Genomic DNA, 25,802 nt, shown 5'->3' with positions numbered 1-25,802 from the left:
AAGATTGGATCTGATCCTGAACTACAATCACTCTTGATAAAACATCTGCCAGAAGCCAGCAACCTGGGGTTCCAGGGCATGGAGCCAGCTGGCTGCCCTTCCATCCTTCAGCTGTCACAGCAGCCTTGCACCAAGATACATCAAGGCTTCTCTGGGTATCCACTCCTGTTTCTTTCCTCCCTTTTCCAGGGGGAGTCCACATGCAGAACATACGCTGAAGTAACGTGTGCATTTATAAATGCAACCATACGTCAGATTTGCAAGTGCCACTGCTCTGTCTCTCCATGCCATTTGAGAGCAGTCTATGACACATGGATTGATGCAGAGCACAGAGAAGACAGATCCTTTTGCCTTTTTTTTTCTTTTAATAAACCAACTGAATGAACTATATTGAACAGCTCAAAAGCAATGAACCAAGCTCAATTCCCAGGGTTGCAACAGGACAAGGATTGATAGAATTAAAAGGGACAGCACCAGCTGAAATCCAGCCAACACAAACTGGGCCTGAACCTGCTTTATCTAAATTGCAGCAGTAGCTAAAAACAAGCCTCTTCTTTCAGCCAGTGCTGAGATCCTTTGCTTACTGCATAGAAATACTATACAGTCAGAAGAAAGATAGCTTTTCCTTTACTTCAACAGTCTTTTATAAGGAACAAAGAGTTTCTGTGCCTCTGCTCCTGGCACAAAGTCTTGCCATGCTTTAGTGTCAGTCCAGGCTTCAGGGCACAGGAAGGTCAGAGACCTGCGCTCAGCCAGGAGCTACACAGTGAGACAACAGCAGCTTCATGACAAGGAACAGAACGACCCTTCCTGATCCTGAGAGGAAGTTGTTGATCCTCCTGCCCAGCCCAGGCTGATACCCCCTGTGCTGACAAAGCAAAAAGCAGCATCACACAGCAGTGCTGCAGGTCCCCTCCCCTCAAGTCCATGAGAAAGCACACAGCATTCTTCAAGCCCAGCTAGAGGGCTACTGGGGCTTTTGCATCAGTGCAGAAAAAGCAATTTGATGCAACTCCCAAGCAAAGCACAGGGAGATGTTACTCAATGAAAGCAGTAAGCACTAAATGGAAGTGTTACTTGGTCCCAGCAGCAGTGGAAGGAGTGGCAGTAGGCAGGATGGAGCCCCGTGCTGGGACATCTGCAGTACTGCAGAGAGGCAGCACCCTGCCTGATCCGAACAGAAAGAGAAGCCAAGTACAGTCAGCCATCCAAAATCTGAGGTCAGGCCGTTCCAATTATGCCGTTAGAAGAATGAGAGCAGGGCAGTGTGCAAGTGAGCATACCAGCCATGGGGAGACAGCAGCGCCACACAGCAGTCGCACCTGCAGCTCTGTTCATGGCTTCCTGCCCTCTAAAACCTGAAATTTAACACCAAGACCTGAAACCACTTCTCTGGCCCAGACAGGACTCAGAGGAATGACTGGCAGACAGGTAGGCACCACAGCTCCTCTGCAGCAATTGCAGCCTCCTTCCTCCCTCAGCACCCAGCTGCACATCCCTGCTTCACAAGCATGAGGAAAGGCAATGCACTCAAAATCACAGCCACACAAAAAGACATTAAGCTCTGGAAGTCTGGAAAGAAGAAACTGCACTTAAATTTAGTTAGAGAAGGTAGAGGCACCTCTGCATGCTGACCCATGTGCCAGCCTCAGTGTCACCTGTACCAGGGTCCTCCCTCTTTTCCTGTACTGAACAGCACAGACAGTGTGCAATTAGTACTGCTACACTTCCTGTAGAGTCCTGCTGGATGGCAAGACTGTCATGACATTAAAAAACACGCAAGGGTTCTGGACATTTCTTTGAGAACAGAAAAGAGCATAAGCTTTGTGGTCTACAGGGGAAGAAAGTGAGCTGGATCCCTCTATAAGCAGTGCTTTGCTGCAACACCTAACAGGACAGAGCTCTGCCCATCCTGCCAGGCACCTTGCTGAGGATCCAGACGGAGCTGCCTGGTTCCAGCAGCGAGCGTAGCACATGGTGCTGGCTACAGCACGCAGCTCCCAGCTGGAGGAGGGGGATGTGCTGGGGTTAGTTCTGGAGATGGGGAGTGGGAAATATTGGGGAGGTGAGCTCATGGGCAGCAGCACATGGAAAAGTGGATTTATTGCAGTGCTGCGGGACAGGGAGGAGCAAGGATGCAAATACGTAAAGGATGTGCGCTTTGCTCACAGAACAGCTTGTTTTATGGGAAATGTCTAAGAGGAATTAGGCTAAAACCCAACCAATTTCTCATGGACCACTGAATAACTATCAGATGATGAGAGCTTTTGGCCACAACAAACTTAGGTTAAATTGGAACCAGGGACAGAATGTTTCCATGCCCCCGTGCAGAACCAGGGCACACAAACTGTGTGCCTGGCTGTATCCTACTCACCCATGGGCAGCAGCAGGCCAGGTGCTGCTCTACAATGGCACTGCACTGCTTTCTGTGTCTGCACAGAGTTCACTGTGTAACGGGTTCTGCTGAAATGAAATCCATGTTGATTTATACTACTTCATGGAGTAAAAAACACAGTTAATCCACCCATTTTTAATCTAAAATCCTGGAATACAAGAGAGAAGCCAGGGCCAGCTCCACACTGGAAACTGGTTAATATTACAAACAGATGATAAATATATATATATATATTTTACAGAGTCATAGCAACCAGAAGAGAACAATAAATCAGCCGAGGATTAAAAACATATAAAGGCACAGTCAGGGAAAGAAAAAAGTATGAATTACTGGAAGATTGTATTTGGCTTTAGTTATTCTATTGGGAAGAAATAAACACTTTGACAAACAAGCAAGACAAGCCTCATTTGTATTCAAGGAAGCGAGGAGTTTGTTTTGTTTTTACACACAGAAATTGGCCAGTGTCAAGAGTGTTTGAAAACATGTCAGCAAGGAAAGAGTCATTGAGGCTGCACACTGAAGCCTGCTAAACTCCCGAAGAGCTGAAGATGAGATCTAGTGGTTAAGCAAGGGCAACAGGTGTCAAAGCATTCACTAGCATAATGGCTTCAGGTCTGTGACCTCAGCCAAATCGCTTAATCCCACTGAGTCTCATTTTCGGTGTAAAAGTTACACTGCCTGTCAAGTGCAAAGTGCCTCCATGGCCGGGATTAAACTAACTTGGATCAGAGGAAAACTGCTGAATAAGAGCACATCTTCAGCTGCAGTCCTTACCTCTCTCATAACTATGCTCACTTACCAGTGGGGAAATTGAGGCAGCAAAGCTGGTATAATACACTTACATTGATTCAGTGCAATAATGGCACAGGCAGGAACGCATATGGCTTTCCTCAAACTACCCATCAGACAGTAATTTCTACCCCAGGAAATCACTGCCTGTCAGAGGTAACTACAGAAGCTAGATATACCTCAATGTGGACTTGCTACGCAGCCTGACTTCTAAAGGCTTACAAGGCTGTGGTGCAATGGGTGCTTTCATGCATCCTTTCCCTTCCAGTAACTTTGGAAAGTTGGTTCACAGACTTGAACCATGACAGAATGGGACAGGAGATCAGAGATACCCAGTTAGTACTGGTTTCACAGTAAAAAACTGCGAACAAGACATTTCATACGTAATCCTTTGGAAAGGGAATCCCTCATAGTGACGTGCAGAGGGTCAGACATGCCAAGAGAGGCGCATGTAAAGAAAAAAGCCCTAATCTATTGCTAGTTTGGTCACTGTGCTGACACATTGCTATCAACATGTGTAACCTGTCACGCATCTGCTGGAATCAGTCCTGTCCAGTGCACTTTTCAAAGGGTGTAATACACTTTGCTAAGGAATAATTTAGTCAAGGTTATCTAAGATCTGACAACTGCCTCTGCTGCATGTAAGCAACTTTCTTCAGAAGTAACTGTCTGAAATCTCCATTAAATCATCATGTGGAAACTGCATCTGACATACTTAGTTCCTTTGCCCATATAACTCATCACTACTATTTCATAGTCCCCCAGACACAAGCAGCTCCCTGACTTGGTGAAGATTCTCCTAATGACAAGCTGCAAGTCTACCTTATAGAAACATCAGCAGCAATAGGTCTCTCCTGTCCTGTTGGCACACAGAGAAAAATATTACTTCATTCCCTAAAGCAGCCTTTTGCATATTTGAAGACCGTTCTCCCATCTTCCCACCATTTTCTCTTCCCTAGACTAAACAAATGCAGCTCTGTTTATGTGTTAGAACAATTCTACTTCCCTCACAGACCAAAGAGTGTTGGTTTAGGTATAGCTCACTGGTGAAACCAACTCTGAATCACTGTCTTCTTGCAAAACTGCTGCCCTACCCTGTCTGTCCCCAGCCAGTAACTGCATTGGGTTATTCCTGAAGAAGCACGGGAATTTGCACTTGTTGCACCCTAATGACCTTCCTGCACAGACATTCCAGATCATCTCCTCACTTTGCTAAGATCAACCTCTGAACTCCACCCCAAACAAGACAGTGCTTTGCTGCGCCTGCAGATTTCATCAGGATACTTTGCATTTCTATGACTTCATCATCCTGGTCAATCCCAAACTGCTTAAGCTCTAGTACAGACTTCAGAGGAATCCCAAATCCACCCTTTTCCTGTGGCTGAGGACAACACAAAGTCAAGATATCTAACCAGTATTGCATCCCCTTCTTTTATCAAGATGATGTTTTCTTGGCTTGCTCACATACCTGTTACACAAGACTACATCCAAAGTCTCACACTATCAAGGTAACTAGCATTCTTTGTTTCCTATAGTATGACACTTGATTAGTTTATTTCCATTTATTTTTGATAATGGAAATTCCTGCCTGGATTTATTCCCTAATACATTCCAACCTACTGGTTGCTTAGATGCTAAAATCTAACTGACCAATTATAAATCTCATGCCTTTGTTTTGTGGACAAGCTCTCCAAAATCTGTACCTTACAGCTCAGGAAACACAATAGCAGCAAGACCTCATACAAACAATGCATTTGTTTCCACACTGCATCAATATATTGCCCTCACGATGCATACACTTGAAAACAAACTTCATCACAAGGAGAAAAAGAAAATCCACAGATTTCAATTCCAGGAAAATAAACCCATGGCCACACTGTACCATTCAAGCACTAATTCTGCAGTACCTAAAGAGTTAACAACTGTAAGCAGAAATTGGTTCTAGCAGCAGACATTCCCAGTATACTCACGATCCATGACAAGTTAAGGTCACTGAATTGTGCAAAGTCTCATTTTCAAGGTTTGTAGGGTTGTTTCTTTTTGCAGACTAAAAATAACAGAGTTGGAATTTGTGGTCGTGGTCAAACAGTGATAAAATAAAGAACAGATAAAGCCACAAAAGACTTTTTTTTCCTGAGACTTGCGAACTTGGTTTTCTTGAAGGAGGGGAAACGGCGCGGTTTAATCAAAAGCACAAAGCATCAAGTGTTCCTTACAGCAAACAGGGAAGCCGAGGCTCAAGGATGTCTGAAATGTAATGCAGAAGACAGTGAAGTACAGCCACAGAGAGGGAGAGATGGAAACAATTAAACAACACTCATTTGCTTAACAGCCTTTTTTACAAAAATGCATCACCTGTAATGAGATACACTTTGAAATGCCAGTACACAGCTACAAGATTTAAGACAGCAGTAGCTGCTAGATCAGTCTTCAGCTCAGTCACCACCAGCTGAAAATGCTGAGTCTCAGCAAGTGCATAACTGCATCTTCCGCTCCCATAACTACAACTGGACCCAGCAAAGCACATCTGTGATAACCAAGACGTTGGCTTGTTACACAAGAGATAAGAGTTGAGCTCTCAGCATAGCTTTCAAAGTAAACAATCCTTTGACAAGCCAAAGCATCTGGAACCTACCCAAAAAGTTCCTGCTGGTTTTTTTTTCTTGCTTGTTATGACTGGATTAACAAAAAATACTCAAGTTGTCTTGGTTCATCAAGTATTTTAAAGGCTATCTGAAGTATTAAAGACTCACCACAGACTTTTAAACAACTGAACAAGACAACAGTGAGGTACGCACATTGGAGTCAAACAATGCTTGCCGCTGTTGCATTTGACAGTTGCTCCAAATAACACAGCCAGAAGAACTTGATCAGAAAGGAACCATTCATCACATCACAGTAGCACTTAATGCTGATTGGGTTTTGGAAACACCAACCCTACAAGTACCTGGCAGTCTTTAAGTTTTAACATCTGAGCAACAAAGTCTTGTAAAAGACCAACTAAAAATCAAAAGAGAGCCCTCCATCTTGTAGCTACCTTTCCAACAGCTGTTGGATCCCACTAGGCCAACCCTCACCTTCCCACAAGTCAAACCAGCACTCCTCCCAGCTTACACTCTTGCCTCCCAGCTCTACAAGGACTCTGGTTTCTCAGCCCCTCACACCACAAGGCTCCAAACCAGACCCAGTATTTTAAGCAAGGTCTGCCAAGTGCCAAGTAGAAGAGCTAATAACTTCTCTCAATCCGTTGGTCATGCTCTTCTCAATGTAACCCAGTATGTGGTTTGCCTGCTGTATGGTGAGCATACAGTTGGCTCCCAGTCAATTCCACATTCAAAGGGGTCGATTTATGATTCATACATACTCTGGGTTTCTTTTAATAATGTAAATTGATAGCTAAATACCCGGAGGCTAGAAACTATTAAAGCATATTTGAGCAGCGCCTTTAAAAAGTCGTACTAGATAGTCAAAATCAGCATGGATAAGCAGAGGATAATATTGAAGGCCCTTAGAAGTTCATGACAGAGTTTAACACACATGGGTACAATTGCTCGTTCCAGTCTAAAAACTGTCTGCTTCGAGTTCAGAAAGCTGAGACAGCATCAGTGCAGGAAACTTAAGAAATCTTCTAGTACAACAATCTTTTGCTTAACAAAACCCTTCTAAGCAGCATATTAACACTTGCACTGGCTCCATAATACCAAGAAGCAAGAAGTGGTACCTCATCTACAAGGAAGAGCTGTTTCAGGGCTGCCGCACAAATCAGGGAAGTTTCTGCCCTCAGCACCACATCACTCTCCAAGAATTTCATCCTACATCTTATCCCACTAAATCTCATTTCACTCCACACACATCTTCTCATTCATGGAAAGGTTGAGGCAAGCAACTGCACAACAGTCGTTTAATATGCAAATATAAGGCACTGATATTACTGTAACAGAGACCATACCAAACTAGATAATGTTAAAGGCTACAAGAAGGGCCCTACATCTAACACAGTTTAACACATAACATGTTGTATGCTGTACTTGAAAGTGAAACATTAGAGTTAGATGCTTTCTTCCAGAACCTACAGCCCAAATGCAGAAAATAGAACTATGCATGTCTACTGCTAAAAAGTTACCACCTGTACAATTCAGGCAGGATAAGAACCTCAAACAACAGTAAAAACTATTAAAGTAATGTGGAATCAGATGCTGAAGAGCAGCAAAAAGAATCCAGACAGAACAGATTATAGGTACAATGCTATAATAGGATGGAAAGTACCACAAAAATAGTAGGGTGGTAAAGTATTTGGCAAATGAGAACAAGCCCAAATGCAGCAGCCACAGATACAGAAATGAAGGAAATGAGCTGCTTACCTTTGGAAGACCTCAGGTAGGCAGAGATCTCCAGCAAGAGATGCCCTCACCTCCACTGCCAACCCCTAAATGAGGGCTGGAAAAGGGTGGATCCTGGCTCCACTCCTTCCAGTCACGCAGGGGCACTGCTTGCACCTGAACTCCCCTGGGTTGGCCCTGCCTTCCCACCAGGTGCTCCATCACTGCTTTAGGCTGTGACTCCACATTTCCACTACAACAGTTGAGCCCAAACTTAAATGGCAATTGAAAAAGATTGCTGCACAACAAGGGTTACAAAAATAATTACATCATTTTAAACTGCAACAAAAGACATTCCCTGTATGAAGACAAGCAATAACCTATGCTGACACTGGTCTCTGTCAGCCAGTATTTAGAAAAAACACACCACAAGAGTTCCTGCTGCCTCACAGGTTTATGACAAGTTATCAGAGCAATCCTGTTTGCACCTGGACCTTTCCCTTTTGAGAGTCAGCCAGCTGGCTGAAAACCTGCAATGGAGTCAGGAGCTACTGAGCAATTTATTAACCAACAGCGCAAGTACCAAATGCTACAAATTCAATAATCATTTATTTGGAAGGTACTTTACCTGTAAAGGAGCTCAAGTTAGGTTAAAAAAACAAACAAACAGAGTTCTTATGTTTTCATTCAGATCTTGTGATGGTTAAGGGTGCCTTTCAGGCACGCTATGCACTCAGCCACTCAGAGATCTTCACCAGCTCGCCACACAAACTAATATCCAATCAACTGGCACAACAAAACACAGGAAGAGCACTAACTGTTCTGTACCTTCAGCTCCTCAATATCAGCGATCTGAAATTATCCAAACAGCAGCTGGGTTTTGTACCCAACAAGGGGCATTGATGGGAGAGACTTAATGGTTTTGGTCAAATGTTTACACACACACAAAAAAAAACCTCTCAAGATTTGACCAGACAACTGTGAGACCCAACTGTGACACCATATGACAGATGCAACAGATTGAACCCTGCAGTACCTGACTGGAAGACGTATCTGGCTAAGCCTTGCATTAACTCTGCTGGCCAGGTAGGTGGAGCCGACTCCCCCGTTTCTCTCTTCAGTCGAAATGTCAACTCAAATCCAAATCCGCTTGGTCCATCTGTTCCCGTAAACCTGTAGAGAATGAAAAAAGAGAAGTCAGAACATATTCTGATTAATGAGAACAGTCTTCAGTATTAGCACTATGGAAAAAGGGTGAATGTCCTTTTCACATTCTCGTATTTCAGCCTATGTTAGCTGAAATGGCATAACGTGGATATTTTAACAGACGTAATAATTTCAAAGATAACAACCATAGTAATATTTTCAGCCAGAATAATGCTGTGAAATCTTAACTTCTTCTAGGAGACATGATTTTGTTTTCAAAAGAGTTGCAAATTTTGCACAGAGCACCAAAGAAAGTACACAACAGAATATGTTATTCCATTCTTGCAAACTCAAATCTGTGTACATTCAGAAGTAGGCTGCAACCTTATTTAAAACCAATATGCTTGTACACCTTCTCTTTCTATACCCAGGAGGACAACAGAAGAAAAGCATTGAACATGATAACTATAGCCCATAAATCAGGACATCTGGCCACTTCCCCAAGTTGACGGAGGCAGATGTCAGCTTATTTGGTTTGGTCTGACGAGGTCTCCCTGAGAGAATAAATTCATATCAGGAGCATCAGGGAAACAACAAAAGAGGAGAAAATAACAAACGCTGCATACTGCTCTGCTTCGCAATCCTGTATTTGACATTTCTACATACAACAAAGATCCAAATCCCCAGCAGCAAAAACTACTACCTTGCGGACAAATACGTAGGCTCACAAACTCAAAAGCAAGGTGGAAACACCAGTTTTCTTCCTAGCACTCACACACCTCATTCATTTGTTGTAGCTGTTCCAAGGAGGCAGATGTAAAAAAAAAAAAAACAATGCAAAAAACCCCGATTTATTCTGGGCATAAAGACACCTCACAGAAACTTTCATAAGCCAGCATCATTCTACAAACTCAAATCTCCTTGTCTAAGCATTGGCAAATTCTCTGGAGAAATACTGTGAATGTCTTGGATGCTGGTACCTTGCTGACACACATGAAAGATACAATGCACAAAAGTGTTAACATTGTGCCTCCAGTAAAACCAGCCAAACAGCGCAGTCAGGAAAGTGATGAGAGCACTTTCCATTTGAAAAACACAGCTCACTAGCAGTGCCACGACTGCTGCCAAGTGCTGGGACTTGCACTCCAACAGTAACAAAGTTGTTTGGAGCAGAAATGCTTTATAGCAACCCTGACAAGTGCTAAAATTGATCAAAATTTAAGCATCAATGTACCTCCTTTGTGATTCGACGCAGCTTTAATTTGAAGACCTTTCAAGGAAAGTTTTGCGGTAGACTTGAAGATAGCGTAAGAAAAATAGTTAAGTAATACATCCAAGGACAGAACCCAACCATGAACAGCCCACAGAGATAATGAACAGCTCTGCCTGAAAGCAAGAGGGCAGGCAGGGAAGGTCAGACACTTACAATATTAAGAAGATAATACAGCAAATAAATACTTACTTGTGTAAAAATATGCAAGTGTGTCTATTTTTGTTTCTGTATATATAAGCCTCAAAAAAAAGAATCTGAACTTCATGTACTATAGAAGCAAATGCTCCAAGAAAACAGCAGGTAACACATTTTATGGTGGTCACTTGGTACATATAAAACCTCTTTTAGGAAACAAATGTACTTTTAAGCAACAAGCCAAATAATTACATTAGGTTCTACAATAAAGCAAAAGCTTACTGAATAACTGGACGGCCAGGGATCGCAGAGTGGAATTTGGATGGGCAGCAAAACCTGCATGCTGTGATCCTGCATGCAGCTCTGCCAGGAAGATTGGTACAGGGTGGTGATGGCCTCGTAAATTCAAAGCTGTACTTTGTACATTAAGCACCCCTGTTGTGTTTTATTAGTTTCACATATCAGTTAGCAAAAGAAAAACAGAAGTATTTCATAGAGGGAGAAACAAAAATGCTTCAAAGTGGGTAATATTCAGGGACCGATTCCAGGAAAAAGCATTCACCATAAACTGCAACGCATTATGAATGGGTCAGTTTCTGAAAGGATCAAAGTTAACAAAAAGCCTTCAAGCTGAACTTACGCAGTTCATTTTTTTGGAAAGTAAGATGGCTCCCTATTGAATTTCCTCCTTTCAAGGCAAGTTCTGAAACAACAGCCTCATTTTGACTAAGTTTTGCTTTTGTGCTGGCTTTATTTTTTTAAACTCCACAGTCTCCCTGCTTCAGGGGTAGACAGAAATAACTGCTTCATAGAAGACCACACGTGTTTTATATTGATCCATAAGCAACTTACTGAGTAACAGAAGTGTGCAGGTGGGTTTCCAGCAAATTTAAACAAAAACGAGCTATGGGAACAAGGCTGGCCAGCAACACACCAATGGGTGCAAAATGGTAACACTGACAGGCGATGTTACTCACACAGATTTTTGTTTCATAAACAACACAGGAGCCTTAAAAGAGAAGAATGGTAAGAAGATACATAGAGTAAAAGATAAGTAAATGAATAGTAAGTTAGTTTCCTTCTGAGATGCTAAGAATCCCTGAAGAACTGGAGTTAAAATGTCTTGAAACAGTTAATGGTCGCAGGCTGCTGAAATGACACTGCTTTAAAATGTTGGGATAATTTAAAAAAATCATTTCTATGTAATTCAGACAAACCTTCATAGAACGAAAGGAATATTCACCTTCAGGATGCAATGAGGGCGGTCCATTTCAGTCAGCATTTTTGCCAAAGCTTTTGCTTTTATTCTTCCAAAAAAGTCTATTATTTGAAAATTAGTCTAGCTCTAACAGCTATCATAAAAATCTCTCGATGAACAACTGTCCATAAATCCTTCAATCCCCGGATCCAGCCACACCATATATGCAGTCAATGTTATGCCCAGCTGCTGACTCTGGAGTTGCTTTTCCTACAGACGCTCAATTCAATTACAAAGTAGCCTGGAATAAATCCTGAATTCACCAGAAGCTGAAACAAGACTACAGCAGGAATTCAACAGGGCGGATATTCTAGCAGCCTCAGGTCCCAGTTTGCCCTCATTATAAGCCAAGGGCCATTAGACATATGGACCTTAAGACAGAGACTTTTCCTTTCTATCTGGGCAGTGAGCAGCCATTCTTTCCCCAAATCACTTGTTTTCCTAGCTTTGCTCACGGCCCTTCCCATTCACCCAGAGGCACAGTGCACCCTCCTTGTTTCTTCCCTTCCAAGTGGACATGAAAGCACCCACGGTGTTCCCGGGTTAGCCTGACCCCAGCTCCTGCATAATCCCTGCAGGTAACACCTCTTTATTACAGGCTTTGGTTCTACACTGGCAAGCCTTCGTTTCTCTTGGTGATGGTTTCTTTGTGAAGAAGGGACATGAAAACTGACAGGTTGGTTTTGAAGGGGTTTCTTTTCCCTTATTTTGGTTGGGTTCTGTATTTTTATTATTGCTTTTTTTTTTTTTTTTTCTATATCCGAAGGTGTTCAGTTCTTACAACAGCCAATTTAGGCTCTGGCTGGAGCTCAGTTCTCCACTCTAACCCTGAAGGGCATCACGCACCATTTCTCCAGCAACACAGTTTCAATACAATAGTCCCTAAGTGCTTCAGCTCAACAGGAACACAACAGTGCCAAACCAGCCAATGCACTGACAGCGAATGTGCCAGAAGGAAACCTCAAAAAGCATGTTTTGTATCCACACATAGCCCCAGGTACATAAACTGAAAGTTGCAACACAGCACCGAGTTTCTGCACTAACAGATCCAAATATTTCACATAGTTTGGTCTCTGCCTTGCTTTGCTGAACCCTGCACTTTTGAGTCAAAAGGTTTGTGTGTGTTTCTTTTTTTCCTTAAACTATCCCCCAGCGCTAAGAGGAAAAAAAATCCTCATTGTACCCCAAAGATACTAAGCCCAAGGAGACAGCCTGGGTTGTGTTTTGCCTACCATTGCTTTGCTCCTCCAACAAGAGGAGGCATCACCTCTACCAGCAGCCCAGCTCTGCAGCAGCCATGTAAGCGTTCACAAAAGCAAACAGTGGTGGAGAAATTCTTGGCTTGCTGCTGCCCACTGGCACCCATCAGATAGCTTCATATTATGGCTACAGTTGTAATGGAAGGCTCCGGTATCTGCCAAGTCAAATCCAACCCTACATTTAGCATCAAAACCTTTTTTTGTCACATGAACAAAAACAAACCGTCGGAAAGCCAAGGTCATATATTGCATGCCATTCTTCAGTTTAAAACTCTTTATCTGCTCAGCAAATCTGCTCAGCAGAACAGACCCCAGTGCAGCACTGCACACAGGCTGAAGACGTCTGGCTTGTTCCTTTAATGAGGTAAGGGTTCCTCTGACCATGATATTTAGTTCCAGCAAAAGAATCCAAAGAAATAGAGGCCCCTTTATTTACAGAGCTGCGCCAGCAGCCTCCCAAGCTTCCCCCCCCCCACCATGCTGCCAGCCCCCTCCTGAAGCCACACACAGAGAACTGAAAGGCTACTCCCCTCTGCAGCAGGACCCAGGGCGTTTTTCACATCAAATAAGCCAGCTTAAGAGGATCAAAAGCCAAACTAGCCCTTTGCTTTAAAGGCAGCTCTGAAAGCCAGAGGCTTTTCAGTTTAAATCGAAGCTATTTGCCAAAGCATTTTCATTCTCCCCTTTGCAAGGAACTAGAAAAGATTTGCTTTGTTGCAGTGTGAAATGGCAGTATTTCTGCTTCAAAAAGCAACACAGCACTGGACAAGGAGCAGAGTGTACCAGGTGTTTATTTTTTGAGAGTGTAAGAGTAAGCACATATAAACATATTAGATGTACAAGCCCCCAAAATGGGAGTTTACATTGGGAAACACTGGTCCTTCTTTATATTTATCTCAGCCAGGGAACAACAAAAAAGCTCTTTCAGGGTCTGTGAGAATAGTCAGGACTGAGCTTTCAGAAGTTACAACCCTGCTCCCAGCAACTGCAGTGAAATAGAAGGTGTTCCTCTGGGAAGGGAAGTGAGGGCAGGCTCATGGTGCACCACTGAGCGAACCCAGCTTCAGTTTTAAGTTCCATCACTGCTACTTTTGAGCAAATGCATGCGCTGCCTCTAGCTTTGAGGCTCCATTGCATTTCTTAACATCTACCCTGAGAAAGCCTCCTGCTCTGCTGTTTGTGAGCCGCTCTGCTGTTGTTTTGAAGGCTGCAGAAATACAAAGTTTCTAGCATTTCAAACTTTGGCATTAGTAAGAGCTGCTGTTATTTTCATCATAGTCCTAATTCTACCTCAGAAAAGTTGTTCCAGCACTTGTGCATCCATGCCTCTCAGCACTAGAGATCAGTCCTGCCAGGACACTGGGTCATTGGAGAAGCTGGATAAACTCAAGCAGACAGGCCCACAGTCCTGTGATAGCAGAGAAACCATCCTAGGGGATGTCCTGTCAGCTAGCAAAGATATTACTGTTAGGAACACGGAGAAACAAAAAAGCACCGGGGCATTTAACAAGTGAGCTGACACGTCAGACTTCACAGGTTTTCCCTGCAAAAAACAGAGGCCACTTCTCTTCTGCTGCTCACATCTGGCTGTGAACAGCAGAACAAAGGGTGGTCTTCTGCCTGAAACCCAAGGGGAAGCCTGGAACAACACCTCATCTCCAGGGTAGGGCAATGGCTGCAATGCCCCAGACCAGGCTGCTCAGATTCAGTCTCGAGGCACTTGCACCATGCCCCAACACCACAAGCAAATCATTCACAGACTCCAGAAGTTAAGAAGAAATGACCCTCCCAGTACTTTCACCATCTTGCCTAACAAGAAATGGTTGTTTTTAGTTCTGCTGTCAAACCATATAAAAGTTTCATTTGAGAGCCTTGAAAGGCTTAAAAAGCACCCAGAAAAGCTCCAGCCCAAACGCACCTGCCTGTTCCCATATTCTCATGGATTGCCTCTTAGCATCGAAAAAAAACCATCGATTTTGAAGAAAAACATAACAGTCCCTGCATTTGTCAGATGTTTTTATCTGGCCATCAGATGGTTATCTCTTCACAGTGCTCGGCAGGAAATTCCACGAGTTCTCGCTGCCCTGAATCTGCGCACAAAAAGCACTACTGGACTCTTTTCTACCTTGCTTAAAGAAAATGCTTCCCACAGAAAAAGGGAAAATATGAATGCGAAAAGAACACATGCTCAAAGAGTTCTATTAATATAAAATCAAGGTCAGGCAGTAAGCAACACGTGGCTCAAGACGTCCGGCTACAGCTATCCCAGAGCTGCTGCTTGGAGATGGCTTTTGCAGTACATTGCATCAAATGTGTTTGCCATCAGTTAAATGGAAAACCTTCCTTGAAACAACAATTGCTGTTGTTTTTAGAGCATTATTCTGACATCTAAATCCAAACGGATGCAGCTCTTTGCAAGCAGGTTTCTCAGCTTTCTGAAATACTCATGTAGGATCCACTTACCCAGGAGTATGTTTTCTGAGGGAAGTTTGTGAATTGCTTTGCTGCCAGTGAGGATGAAAACAGAGCTCTGCTTCACTGAGCTACCATTCAAGCAGTGATATGGTGGAAAATAATGATAGCCATCAAACACTGGATGCCACGGGGCTGTGGAAATCACCCCTCCAAGCAAGCATTAATCAGAGACTATCAGAGGAATCTTCTGGCTCAAGCAATCCTGCAAAACGTCATGGCCAAGAACACAGGTAGGAAGTTTCACTGCTGACACCACATCCAAACCCAAACCAACTGGACCCACAGCTGACAACTCACACACAAGTTAACCTTGTTGTGACAGAAGCAGTTGCTGGTCAGCTCCTGCCCACCCACATGTGAACCTGCTCCAGAACTGGGCTGTCTCCAGCCCAGTATGTGAAAGTAACCCACTGTCAGTTTTCAGGTCACTTTAATGTGCCCAGCTGCAAATGAAGGCAGCTTAGGGTTTGCTTCTTGAGGTTCAGCTGTCCCTGCCATGAAAGTAGTGGTATCTGGAAGAAGGACAAGATTCTGCTTCACTGCTAGAGTTAATGCCTTTGAGCTCCAGGGGCTTGGAAGCATTATCCTCTCGTCCTGGAGAGTGCCAGCACACAGCCGTACGTGCACGAACAGTATGCGTGCAGATTAAGGGCAGAAGGCTGTAATGGCTCTTTCAGTGCCAAAGAGATCTGCTTCGTTATTAGCACTAAGTAAGGAACTGCAGAATACTTCTACAGTCCTGAAACAGCATCTGAGTGATGCTGTATGAATCCCTAGTCCGGCACAACCACCCTGTCATCCTCCACAAGTTACTTTGAGTTCCTTCAGAATTTCATTCTCAGATGTAGAGTAACACTGTTTCCCCACTTCAGATGGTAACATGACACGCGGATGATATAGTAACTGCTTGTATATACTGGCTGTAAAGGTCACAGAAAAGCTGGGAAATTAACTCCATATTCTACACAGCATGAACAAACACTGAAAATGGGAAATGACTTTAACACCAAAATATGAAACAGGAGACAGAGTGGGATACGTCACCCTTTACCCCAGCAGCAAGATGTCTACGTGAGGGCAGTTCTTATTTTGTGTACGGTGGCACAAAGATGCTGCCATTCCAGTTGGCGATGGTTTGATCTCCTACTTCAGCCATCACCAAACTGACAAGACCGAATCATTTCACCTTGATGTTTTCAAAAACATGCATTCAAAAAAATATCCACTTGAAATTAAGAGATTAGAGGGCTGGATGGAATGGCTAGTTAAGAAAAACAGACTTAAAACATCTCAAAAACTTCACCTAGTGGCTTGGCTCTGAAAGGATGTTAACAAAAGGCCAGCAGCAATCAGCGTGGCTGGGGAGGACAGTACTGCCATGCACGGTGAGCAGCTGGGAAAAGGGCACCGACTTTCCTTGCAGTGTCTGCTGGCTCCTTCCTAGCTCCCACTGTGGAAAGTTCTGCAGCTGCTGGGAGGAATCCCTTCGCATAACAAAGGAGGCTTTCAAAAGCAGTACTGGAGGGTGGAAAGAGTAAGAGAGAAACCCAAAGCTAGAAGCTACACTGACAGCTACAGCTAGTTTGTAGCACTGCCTAGAAATCCCAGGCTCCAACAGGTTACATAGAGCATAAACGTATCACAGCATTACTCCCATTACTTTGCTGCTGCTTTAAGAGCAGAGGTAAAAAGAACACAGGGAACACCTTCATCACATCTTAGGATTCCTGTACGACTAAGTTCTCAGCAGTGCAACAGATGAGCTTAAAGCACAAAAAGTATTTAGGAGCTTTGAGGAGACTGAAGGCCAAACTTCAACAGGAGTTTAAGCAGCTGTGTTACCTACTGGATCTGGGACCCAATCCTTCATGTTTTACTTCATCAGCTGCAGAAATCAAGACATCTCCTTACTTGCTGAGGTGGTATCTGGTCTTACTTCATTGCAAAGAGTGCAGTCCCCTGTATTATTTTTGTATTAATCTTCCATTAAGCTTCTCCTGAAAGACCATCATTCCTTTGGAGGTTTAGAAACTCAGTCAGAACCTTCCAGAGGCAGACATTTAAGGCTGATATCTTCGATTTTCAGGAATAAATACCTGACTTACAAAAATATTACCCACCCTCTACCTACTGCAAGATTAAAAACAAAACAAGAGGATAAGAGGATAAAAGGAATCTTGGCCTCTTAAAAACAAGCAAGGGAGGGATAAACATTTTTTTCTCCTCATTTCACAGTGGGCCCAGGATTACACCTAAAGGTAAATTACTTTGCCTCTCAGCCAAAGTAGTTACGGAGACTGCACAGTGGATCAGTTTCTCTTACTAATGGGAGTAAAGCTTGGGAGTGATGTTAACTTACTGCACACTTCAGTACCACTCAGGTTTTGGTACAAGAAGCACAAGCACTCTTCACGCTCCTGCTTGATTTCCAAGGAATAACCTACTCAGTTAAACATAAAGTTCAGCATCCAACTGAACTCAGTTCAGCATCATGGCAGTTCTGCTTCAGAAAATCCCCATCCATCTCTGAACACAAACTTCTTTGCTTTTCTGCTTAACGTTACTCTTCTGGGTAAAAAAGAATTCAAGGCCCAGAGACACATTATTTTTTGTGTAATAACATTATACATATGGATTCAACTTACTAGGAAATGTCAACTTAAGGCTTGTCTTCATGAGCAAATTTACTGTAACCAGTCTACCAGTATAATTATATTGCTGTAGTTCTACTGCTGAAATTCCCCCATTGAGCCTTATTCATAACAACAGCGGCCTTTATGGTTTATTTTTGTCGACTATGCCAAAAAAGGCCCCTGCTCCAGAAAGGCCACAACAATCCACAGGGGAGGCGGGGGAAGGAGCAGCACCAGTAGAAAGAATAACAGTATAGGAACGGCAGAATATGGCTGTGCACTAACGAATAGTCTGCTACAAGAAATGAAATGCTGACAGAGGACTATACTGCACGCTGGGTATGGCTGCAGGTTTATGCCATGTTTCATCAGCTGGATATGCTGCTCTGCACCAGTCCCCATTGTGCACCCCTTTGCCCTGTGCGCTCCCTGGCTGCTGCAGCTCTTTACTGGTCCCTCACAGAGCGATACTGCCTGACAGCCACCCCATGCCCTCGGTCAGGGCACTGTCCTTCAGAATAAGAGAGTGACAATGTCTAGCCCTGCTGCTTTACAGTTAGTATCTTCAGGGATGAGCAAAAGCTGAAAAGTAAACAGCTCCCTTTGCAACAGGGATTTTAAAACAACTGCCCTTCGCTTTGGCAGCGCAAGAACGCCAAGAGAGACAAAACAATGAGCCATCTGTGCATCCTTCCCTCCTGCCCTTGTTTCTGCACTCTGGATTTAAATCAGAGCCCCCCAAGAACGGCTGAGTCCCCCTTCACCTCCTCCCACCCTGGTTATAGTGGAATAGTTTTCAGTTGTGCCTTTTTTGTGTGTGTGCTTTTTGTTCTTAAGAGCCCTAGCAGAATCCCTCTTTAAACCTCAGCCCCTTTGTCAGGTGGCATCCCAGCTACCCAAATAGCTTTGTCCCAGATGCCTCCCCCAAGACATCCAGCCCTTGTTCACCATCCCTGGAGGCAGCGTGGCACTCGGGAGCCCCGGCCACCCCTTTGTCCAGGGAAGGGAATGCCATGTGAATGGAGACCACCAAAGATTTACAGCCCGCTTTTGTTAGCCTGGTGTCACTGCCTACTGGGGCTTGATTCGAAATTGAGATGACAGTAGAAAGGCAGATGAGTTTAGTAACCACAGTGCAGCTTAAGGGAGAGAAATGCCGATAGATTGAATTTTAAAATAAATCTGGTCATCGAACTGTCCCATCAAGATGCAGACAGAATATCCAAGCATTGTGCTGGTTAGCCAGGCATGCTCCCGAAGTAGAGTGTCTGCACTGGGGAAAAAAGGAGATTAGGTCTGAATAACAGCATTCAGATGCATCTCCTCAAACATTTATTTTGTTGGTATCATTATTCCAGCTAGCAAGAAGACAAAAAAAAGTCAGATTCCCTTTGATCTCACAGCTGGACTGGCCGCACAGCTTATGAAATGCTTTTACCTTCACATCCCAGGAAAAAAACCAAAAACAACCAACCCTATCTTTTAATTATTGCTTTTTAGAACATCTGAGAACAACCCTTATCAAATTAAACAATCTCACACAGGAAGACCTGAGCTTGATCTCCAGTCACTCCCCATCCCAGCAGGCCAAGCGAGAGCCCTCCTGCCTTGCTCTGCACTAACCCAGCTGTGAGATGAGAGCGAGGAGCTGGCTGGGCCGGCTCTCCTCCCATACAGCAGACCATAAATGCAGCTCTGCTGACAGAAAGGAGTCACCCCATTTGAGCACTGTGTCCCATCCTCACATGGCAGCAGGGGCTCAGCTTACCAGGATGCACGCACAGATGTGCCACTGCACAGGAAACAGCTTCAGCAACTCTCAGCTGTAAACTTCCATCCAACCTTTTCTTTTTTTATTGAAAACAGTCCTCCTTGTAAATTCAACTACTTTGCTGTAAACGTTAAACGAATTTCCTTCAATGCTTCAAAAAACTATTTCCAAGTCTAGCACAGTTCAAGCGTGCTCTGATCCCACAAGCTCCACACGCAGATACACAGCAGCACAAAGCAGACCTCTCTCTGTAGGTGGCCTGCATCATCCACATTATTAACGGTGCTAACCACCTCCAGCAAAAGGCATTTGGAAGCCAAGTGCTCTCTGCCTGGGAGCAGAGAAAAATAGGTTTCCCCATGGTGACCACTGCTTCAAGGGAGGTCTGCCTCCAGCAGACAAACAACTCCTCACCCCACTGCATTGCCTCCATCACCAGAGGGACATGGTCAATGGGATGTGTGAATAGGCATGACACTTGGTTTCACTTTGGCTTGGGAGATCCGGAGTTGAATCCTTCATGGTCACACTTGTGCATTGTAAAAAGTCCCTGAAGTTGTTCAACTCTATTAGTCACACTTAAAGCTCTTCAATATAAGAGGTGTCCCAATAGCACCACGTGTGGGCAGAAACAACAGCCAGGTAGAAAAATGGATGTACAGGTCCATCGGTGAAAGCACAGCTACACTTCTAGACACCAGAGATGCACAGAGATGAGAGATGTTACAAGTATTGCAGAAGTCTGGAAAAAGCTCAGACTAGTTCACATCTGTGTAGGCACGTAACAAACCTAAGCATGAGACAAGTTCATCAAAATATGAACCTTATTGCCCCCCTGAAGCTCAAATTATTCATTTCAACTCTGGTGGCATCTTATATAAGCTATTGCTAAAAGGAAATATTTTCTGCTGGTCACAGAACTCTGCAATTCTGTGCCCTCTCCCTTCCTACTCTGCCATGAAACTTCCTCACTCCGCTGTCTCAGAAAGATGACTAAAGAGAAAAGCATTAAACCTGGGATCGGTCTCTGCCAGACAAACAGAATCAAGAAGAAAAAGAACACTGAGAGCTCATTGCCCACCTTGGGCTCTCCCTCCTCCAGCCTTAAGTCTTGTAGCTCCTTCCTAAACTTATCAGTTAGCTTATAAGTTTATCAGTGCCATTTCCCACGTTGCTCCCTTTAGTTGGGGCAGATGCTCTATCCAGGTCCTCAATCTGTCCCCAGAACTTAAACTTGCTTCCCTGTTCCATATGCTGAGGTGGTACCAAGCAGTCAGCCCTTACTGAGCAGGTGTCATTTTCCTTCTGAGTCAGCAGCCGAGGGAAGCAAGGTGAGGATGAGGAGAGATGGCTTGCACCACTCTGCTGTTATTTCAGAACAAGTCCTCAGGTTCCTCTATGTGAAGAATGCACACTTAAAACAAACTGGATAATAATTTTCCTGGAATTTCAGGCTCAGCTCCCAGTGTGATCTGATCTTTCATTTCCCCTCTTAGATACGCTGTATTCTACAAGAGTTGCTTCAAAACATTCTCTGAGATACCAATCCACAACAACCAGCACTGCCCACCTCTAACTCACAGTCTTCCGAAAGGTCCTTAATTCTACTTCATTTTCATGAAAATAAAGAAGAGCAGAACCATCTCCACTGTTATTAAAACAGTTCATTGTCACCTCAGACTTGGGTGTAATATTTCAGAGGTGCTTTGGGCACGTGGTTTATAAAGCACTCAGGGACCCATTAAATAACAAAATTTAAGGCTAAAGGCTGGCAGCAGCAAGCTTTGGAATTTATGAAAGGCTACAGAACTAAGAGGCCACTAAAGTGACAGCTGTCAGCACCACTCCATCCTATATTCATGCAGGCTCAAAGGAGAAGCCAGCACGCACTCAAAGAAAGAGAGCACTCGTTCCAACTTCCAGGCTATTTTCTAAATACTCTTTTCAAACTCTTTTCATACTTGGAAAAAGCCTCGCTGAAAACATCCACCCCTCTGCAAGCCTCGCATTTGTTACCTGATCCAGTTTTGCGCTCCTTTTTCTTCCCCCCAGCTCTAACAAGCATCCTTGCCCCTTTACAAGTTAAGGTCATTCAGAGGATCTATACACGCCAGCAGAACACAAGCTGGATGGAAGATCATGAAAGGCTCATGCTTACCCTTACCTTTAATAGGGAGGCACCACCCACAGAGACAACACGTTCTCCCCGGCATGCACCGCTCCTTCCCCATCCCAATGGGAAGCAGTGGAAATCAAAAGGGCCACAGCAAGCTGGGACCTGTTGTCTCGGCGGGTGGTACCATGAATCTGTATCAGAGATGAAGGCAGCTGGAATCTTTTTGGCTCTATGCAAATGGGATGCTGCACTGAGGCTAGTGGCAAGCTGCCAGAAAAGAAAAAACAACCATGTTGTCTATATGAAGTTTGTGTAGATCAAGAAACCCAATCATTGGGATTTACACAATAGGCGAAACATCAAAACACTGCAGGCATGTTTATTCTCAGGATGTGGGAAGGCCGTAAGTACAAACCTTATCTCCTAACCTAGCCACAAGTTCAGTTTTGCTTTCTGTTGTGGCTCTGAGTTACAACCTTGCAATTTTAATACAAATAAGGCTATTCAAGGTTTACAGTAATCATATTACATCGTGATTCTAACATTCCGTGCACTTTAAGGATTGTTAGCAGAAAGAACGAGTACTTGTGGAACTATAGGAATAATTAACTGGACATTCAACCTTGGCCAGTAAAATAAGCCTGCTGAATGGATTCAAGATCTTACATATTACTTTTGGATTTAAAGTAGACAGAAGAACTTATGAAGAACAAGAAAGCGAGAAACAACTTGCAAAAATACCCCAGAAGGATTTCTGCTGCCACTCAACTTATGTAGCATGCTTGACTGGAGAGACTTATTGCCATGCAAACAGCTTGGCATCAAATCCCATGGAAAGGCCCGCGGTTCCCCAGTGCTGTCATGATGTCATGATTTAGGATTTTCAGAGCAATCAGCTCAGCACAGCTGGTGTCATGGTTGCCATTATACCATGAAACACTGAGTGTTTTTAAATGAAAAAGGTTTCCCCGCTTGAAATTTGTATATTTCTTCCATGCTATTCCATGGACTCTTAAGAACAGGCCAGAGTTCCGTAAGCAGAGCATAGCTGACATTTAAGCAGAGCAGGAAATAGTGCTGCTTTAACTGAAAATAAATCTGTCAACAAGGAGGCACAGGGAGAGCTCCACTTCAGACTTTACAGGTTCTTATTAAAAAATATAAATTAAAGTCAACATTTTCATGTTACACGCTACATCTGTTTGCTATTTCATTATAAATAAAAATACAGGGCCTCCGACCCAACCCTAGTTCACTCACAATAATCATAAGAAAGTCGTTCTCATTTAACACTCATTGTAGTTGGTTTAGGATGCCATAATAGGTCCACAAGAAGTAAGTCCAAAGTCAAGCAGGAGATGAACAAGGCACTTGGCAGTGTATTATCTGTCCCCTTCTGAAGGATGAAAGGCAGCAAGGTTATGGAAACATGCCTCTGTTGCCAGTCTCTTTCTGCCATAAGTAGGCCCAGCTCTGCACTCTTTAAAGAGTTGGAAAGCAAATAAAGAGCCACAAACCATCAGCTATCTCCAGTGGCCAGCAGAACTGAACAGAGCTCAGTGTCCCACCAGCTTTAAAGAAAATCCTCTGAAGACTAAAACGATGTGCCTGCCACCCCGCTGTGCTGCCAACCATCCTGTAGGATGCTTTCACCTGAGAAAACAGAACTCCAAAGCCTTTTGAGCAACAGAGACCACTACCCACAGTATTAAACAGGGGCTTCAGTACATTTCTTCCTGAAAAATGAGAGCTTCCTGAGCATACACAAAACCCACCACAATCCTGCAAACACACATGCAGCACCAGCCTTGTGACATGCAGTCCATGCAGCAGTCCTGTTTTGTGAGCAGGTGGCAGAGGCTGCTGCTAGGAACAAGAATAACTGGTGGGTGCTGAGCTCTGTTTATCCACCCTTAGTGCTCACCTACCAGTTGGTAATTTCAGGCTCAGCATTCAAGATACACGTAGGTTTTGACAGCTTTACCACATCCATAACTGTATAGTCAGACTATCTGCAACAAAAGCAGAGGCAATCTTCTTGACAGCACACGCAACATTAAGTTTTCTAGCTCCAAGACTGAGACTAAACTTAAGGTGATGAACTGCAGCCAGCACAAGGCATCCTCCATCATCTCAGTCTGAATTTCCAGATCAAGTTATATGACAGCATGAAGAGTTTGGTCGTCTCATCCCTGTAAGATTTTCAAGGTTGTGACAGACCTGTGTAACACCTTCACTGTCAAGCTCTCTGTGTCAGAATAACAGGTTATAGTTTAGCAGAGAGCAGCCTGGGACTGAGAAACCAGAGCATGTGCCACAAGAGGCTACGTCCTTACCTCACTTGCTTCCTCGTTCCTAAAAACACATTAAACCATTCCTCACTCTTCCTGCCTTCAGTGGAGACTCACACAGTCTGTTACTGCTCTCTCTGCAAATCATCAGGACCAGACCCGATCAAAAAGAGTCTCAACATGAAAAATCATCAGGCTGACAAGCCACCAAAAAGAAGAAGTCAGCACAGCTTATGCCCTCCAAAATGAACTGCCAGTAGAACGCGGCTGGAAAACACAGGCTGCCTAATCTTAGCAACCTCTCATTTTCACTGGTAAAGATGAAATCTCATTACTTGAGAATAAAGGCATTACATTAAAGCCTGCATGTGCACGGCTACATCTGTTGTGAAAGCAAGGGAAGGTAACCTTTAACTTCATTTCTTTCATTTGCCCTACCCTTTCTCCACCCCAGCAAGTAATGAATGGAGTTTGTTGCCAGATGTTTTGGTTAAAATGCTCCAGGAAGGTCTCAGTGACACTAAGTTTCTGTGTAAACTCCAGTCTTAAAAGACTTGATTTCTGAAAAGCAGGCTTGTATCCACAAACAGGAGAAACTGCCTTAAGGACATAGGCACAGTTAAAGAACTGCTTGACTGTTGCTGTTGCAACAAAAGCACCTCGTTAAAACAGAACACAACCTGTTGGCTGAAACTTAACTTAAATGAACAGAAGAGGAAAAGCTCGGATGAACAAATCCGGACTTTTGTCACACCGTTCACAGTGGATATTTAGCCCGGAACTGCAGAACAGCACAAGACAGTTGAACTAAACATTAACAACATAAACCTTCTGCCATTTCTGTCTGGTTAAAAGAGTTCTGTCCCGAGACTGTGAAAGTGTGGTGACTACTGTTCACCTTATCTGCAGTTAAGGAGCAAAGTCAGCGAAAGAAAGACAAGAGTAAGGTTAGATCATGTTGATTGCCTGGACTAACGCAAAACACCTGTTAAAGACTGCTCATATCAACAGGCCAAGATAACGATTTGATTACTCTTCTGTTATGATAGACTCACACTTCATACAGTAGCCACTGGGGTGGCAGTTCATTTCCTGCCATAACACTGCTGTGCCAGCAATAGGAAAAATGCCCTGACAGCACTTTTGCAGAGTAAGTCATTAAGCGTGCACAGGGAGGGAGCAGAATTTAAGCATATAAACACAGCAGATTACCAAGAGTGGAAAAACATAAACCATTCAGTTTAAGGGGGAAAAAAAAAGTGTCCCCATTAGTTAAAAAACAAACAATAAAAACCAACACAAACATGCAGAAGTCACTCCGCTTCTTAACACTAGCAAGGAAATATATTGCATGCAAAGCCCAAGGAGGGGAACACAGTAACTTTTCTACATCCAAGAACAAGCATACGTCACCCCTTAGCAAGACCCACAGCCTACGGTACTCAGCTGAAAAACAGCTGTTCAAATAACATAAACAGCAGGACAGGGTTTTACCTACATTCCCCAAATGTGACACAGAACTCAGCACAGCAACAGAACTGGGATGATACTCACTCATGTACTCTGTTATCTCCATACAAGTCACTTAACCCAAAACTGACATAGTGCCAGTGCTCAGGAACATTCAGCGCTGGGTTTCCTATGTTCCTGTACATGCTGACATAGTCCAGAGGATCGGGACCCCCCAACCTGCAGTAAAAGCAAAAAGATTTTTAAGTAAATCAGTTCATTCAAGACAAAAAAGTCTTCACAGATGCCACAAGGGACCTGCTTTAAATCACAGCTAGTGACAAAAATAAGACCCGCACGGTCAAATTACTCTTTTTTATTAAAAAACAAAACAACAAAAAACAAAGAAGAGAAAGGTTGGGTTAAGTCCAGACAGCTCCAAGCACAGGAAGGCAAAGTGCATGTGTGCAATGTACTACAATGTTTTTAACAT

At 43.7% G+C, this 25,802-nt stretch overlaps 1 protein-coding gene across 3 annotated transcripts in view; it reads right to left on the bottom strand.

Moving 5' to 3' along the window:
- SUFU (SUFU negative regulator of hedgehog signaling) overlaps positions 1–25,802 on the bottom strand; it is an 81,149-nt gene that overhangs the window by 52,538 nt on the left and 2,809 nt on the right. For all 3 annotated transcript variants that reach the window (XM_015866980.3, XM_015866981.3, XM_032445329.2), the window contains exons 2-3: positions 25,415–25,549; positions 8,540–8,676 (exon numbers count right to left, since the gene is read on the bottom strand). In XM_015866980.3, the coding sequence (XP_015722466.1) occupies positions 8,540–8,676; positions 25,415–25,549 (272 nt within the window). The remainder of the gene's footprint in view (positions 1–8,539; positions 8,677–25,414; positions 25,550–25,802) is intronic.

Source organism: Coturnix japonica, chromosome 8 (genome assembly GCF_054131305.1).
Source record: "Coturnix japonica strain WE chromosome 8, WE-NBRP24, whole genome shotgun sequence".
Lineage (NCBI taxonomy): Eukaryota > Metazoa > Chordata > Aves > Galliformes > Phasianidae > Coturnix > Coturnix japonica.
This window is presented reverse-complemented; position numbering and strand designations above follow the sequence as displayed.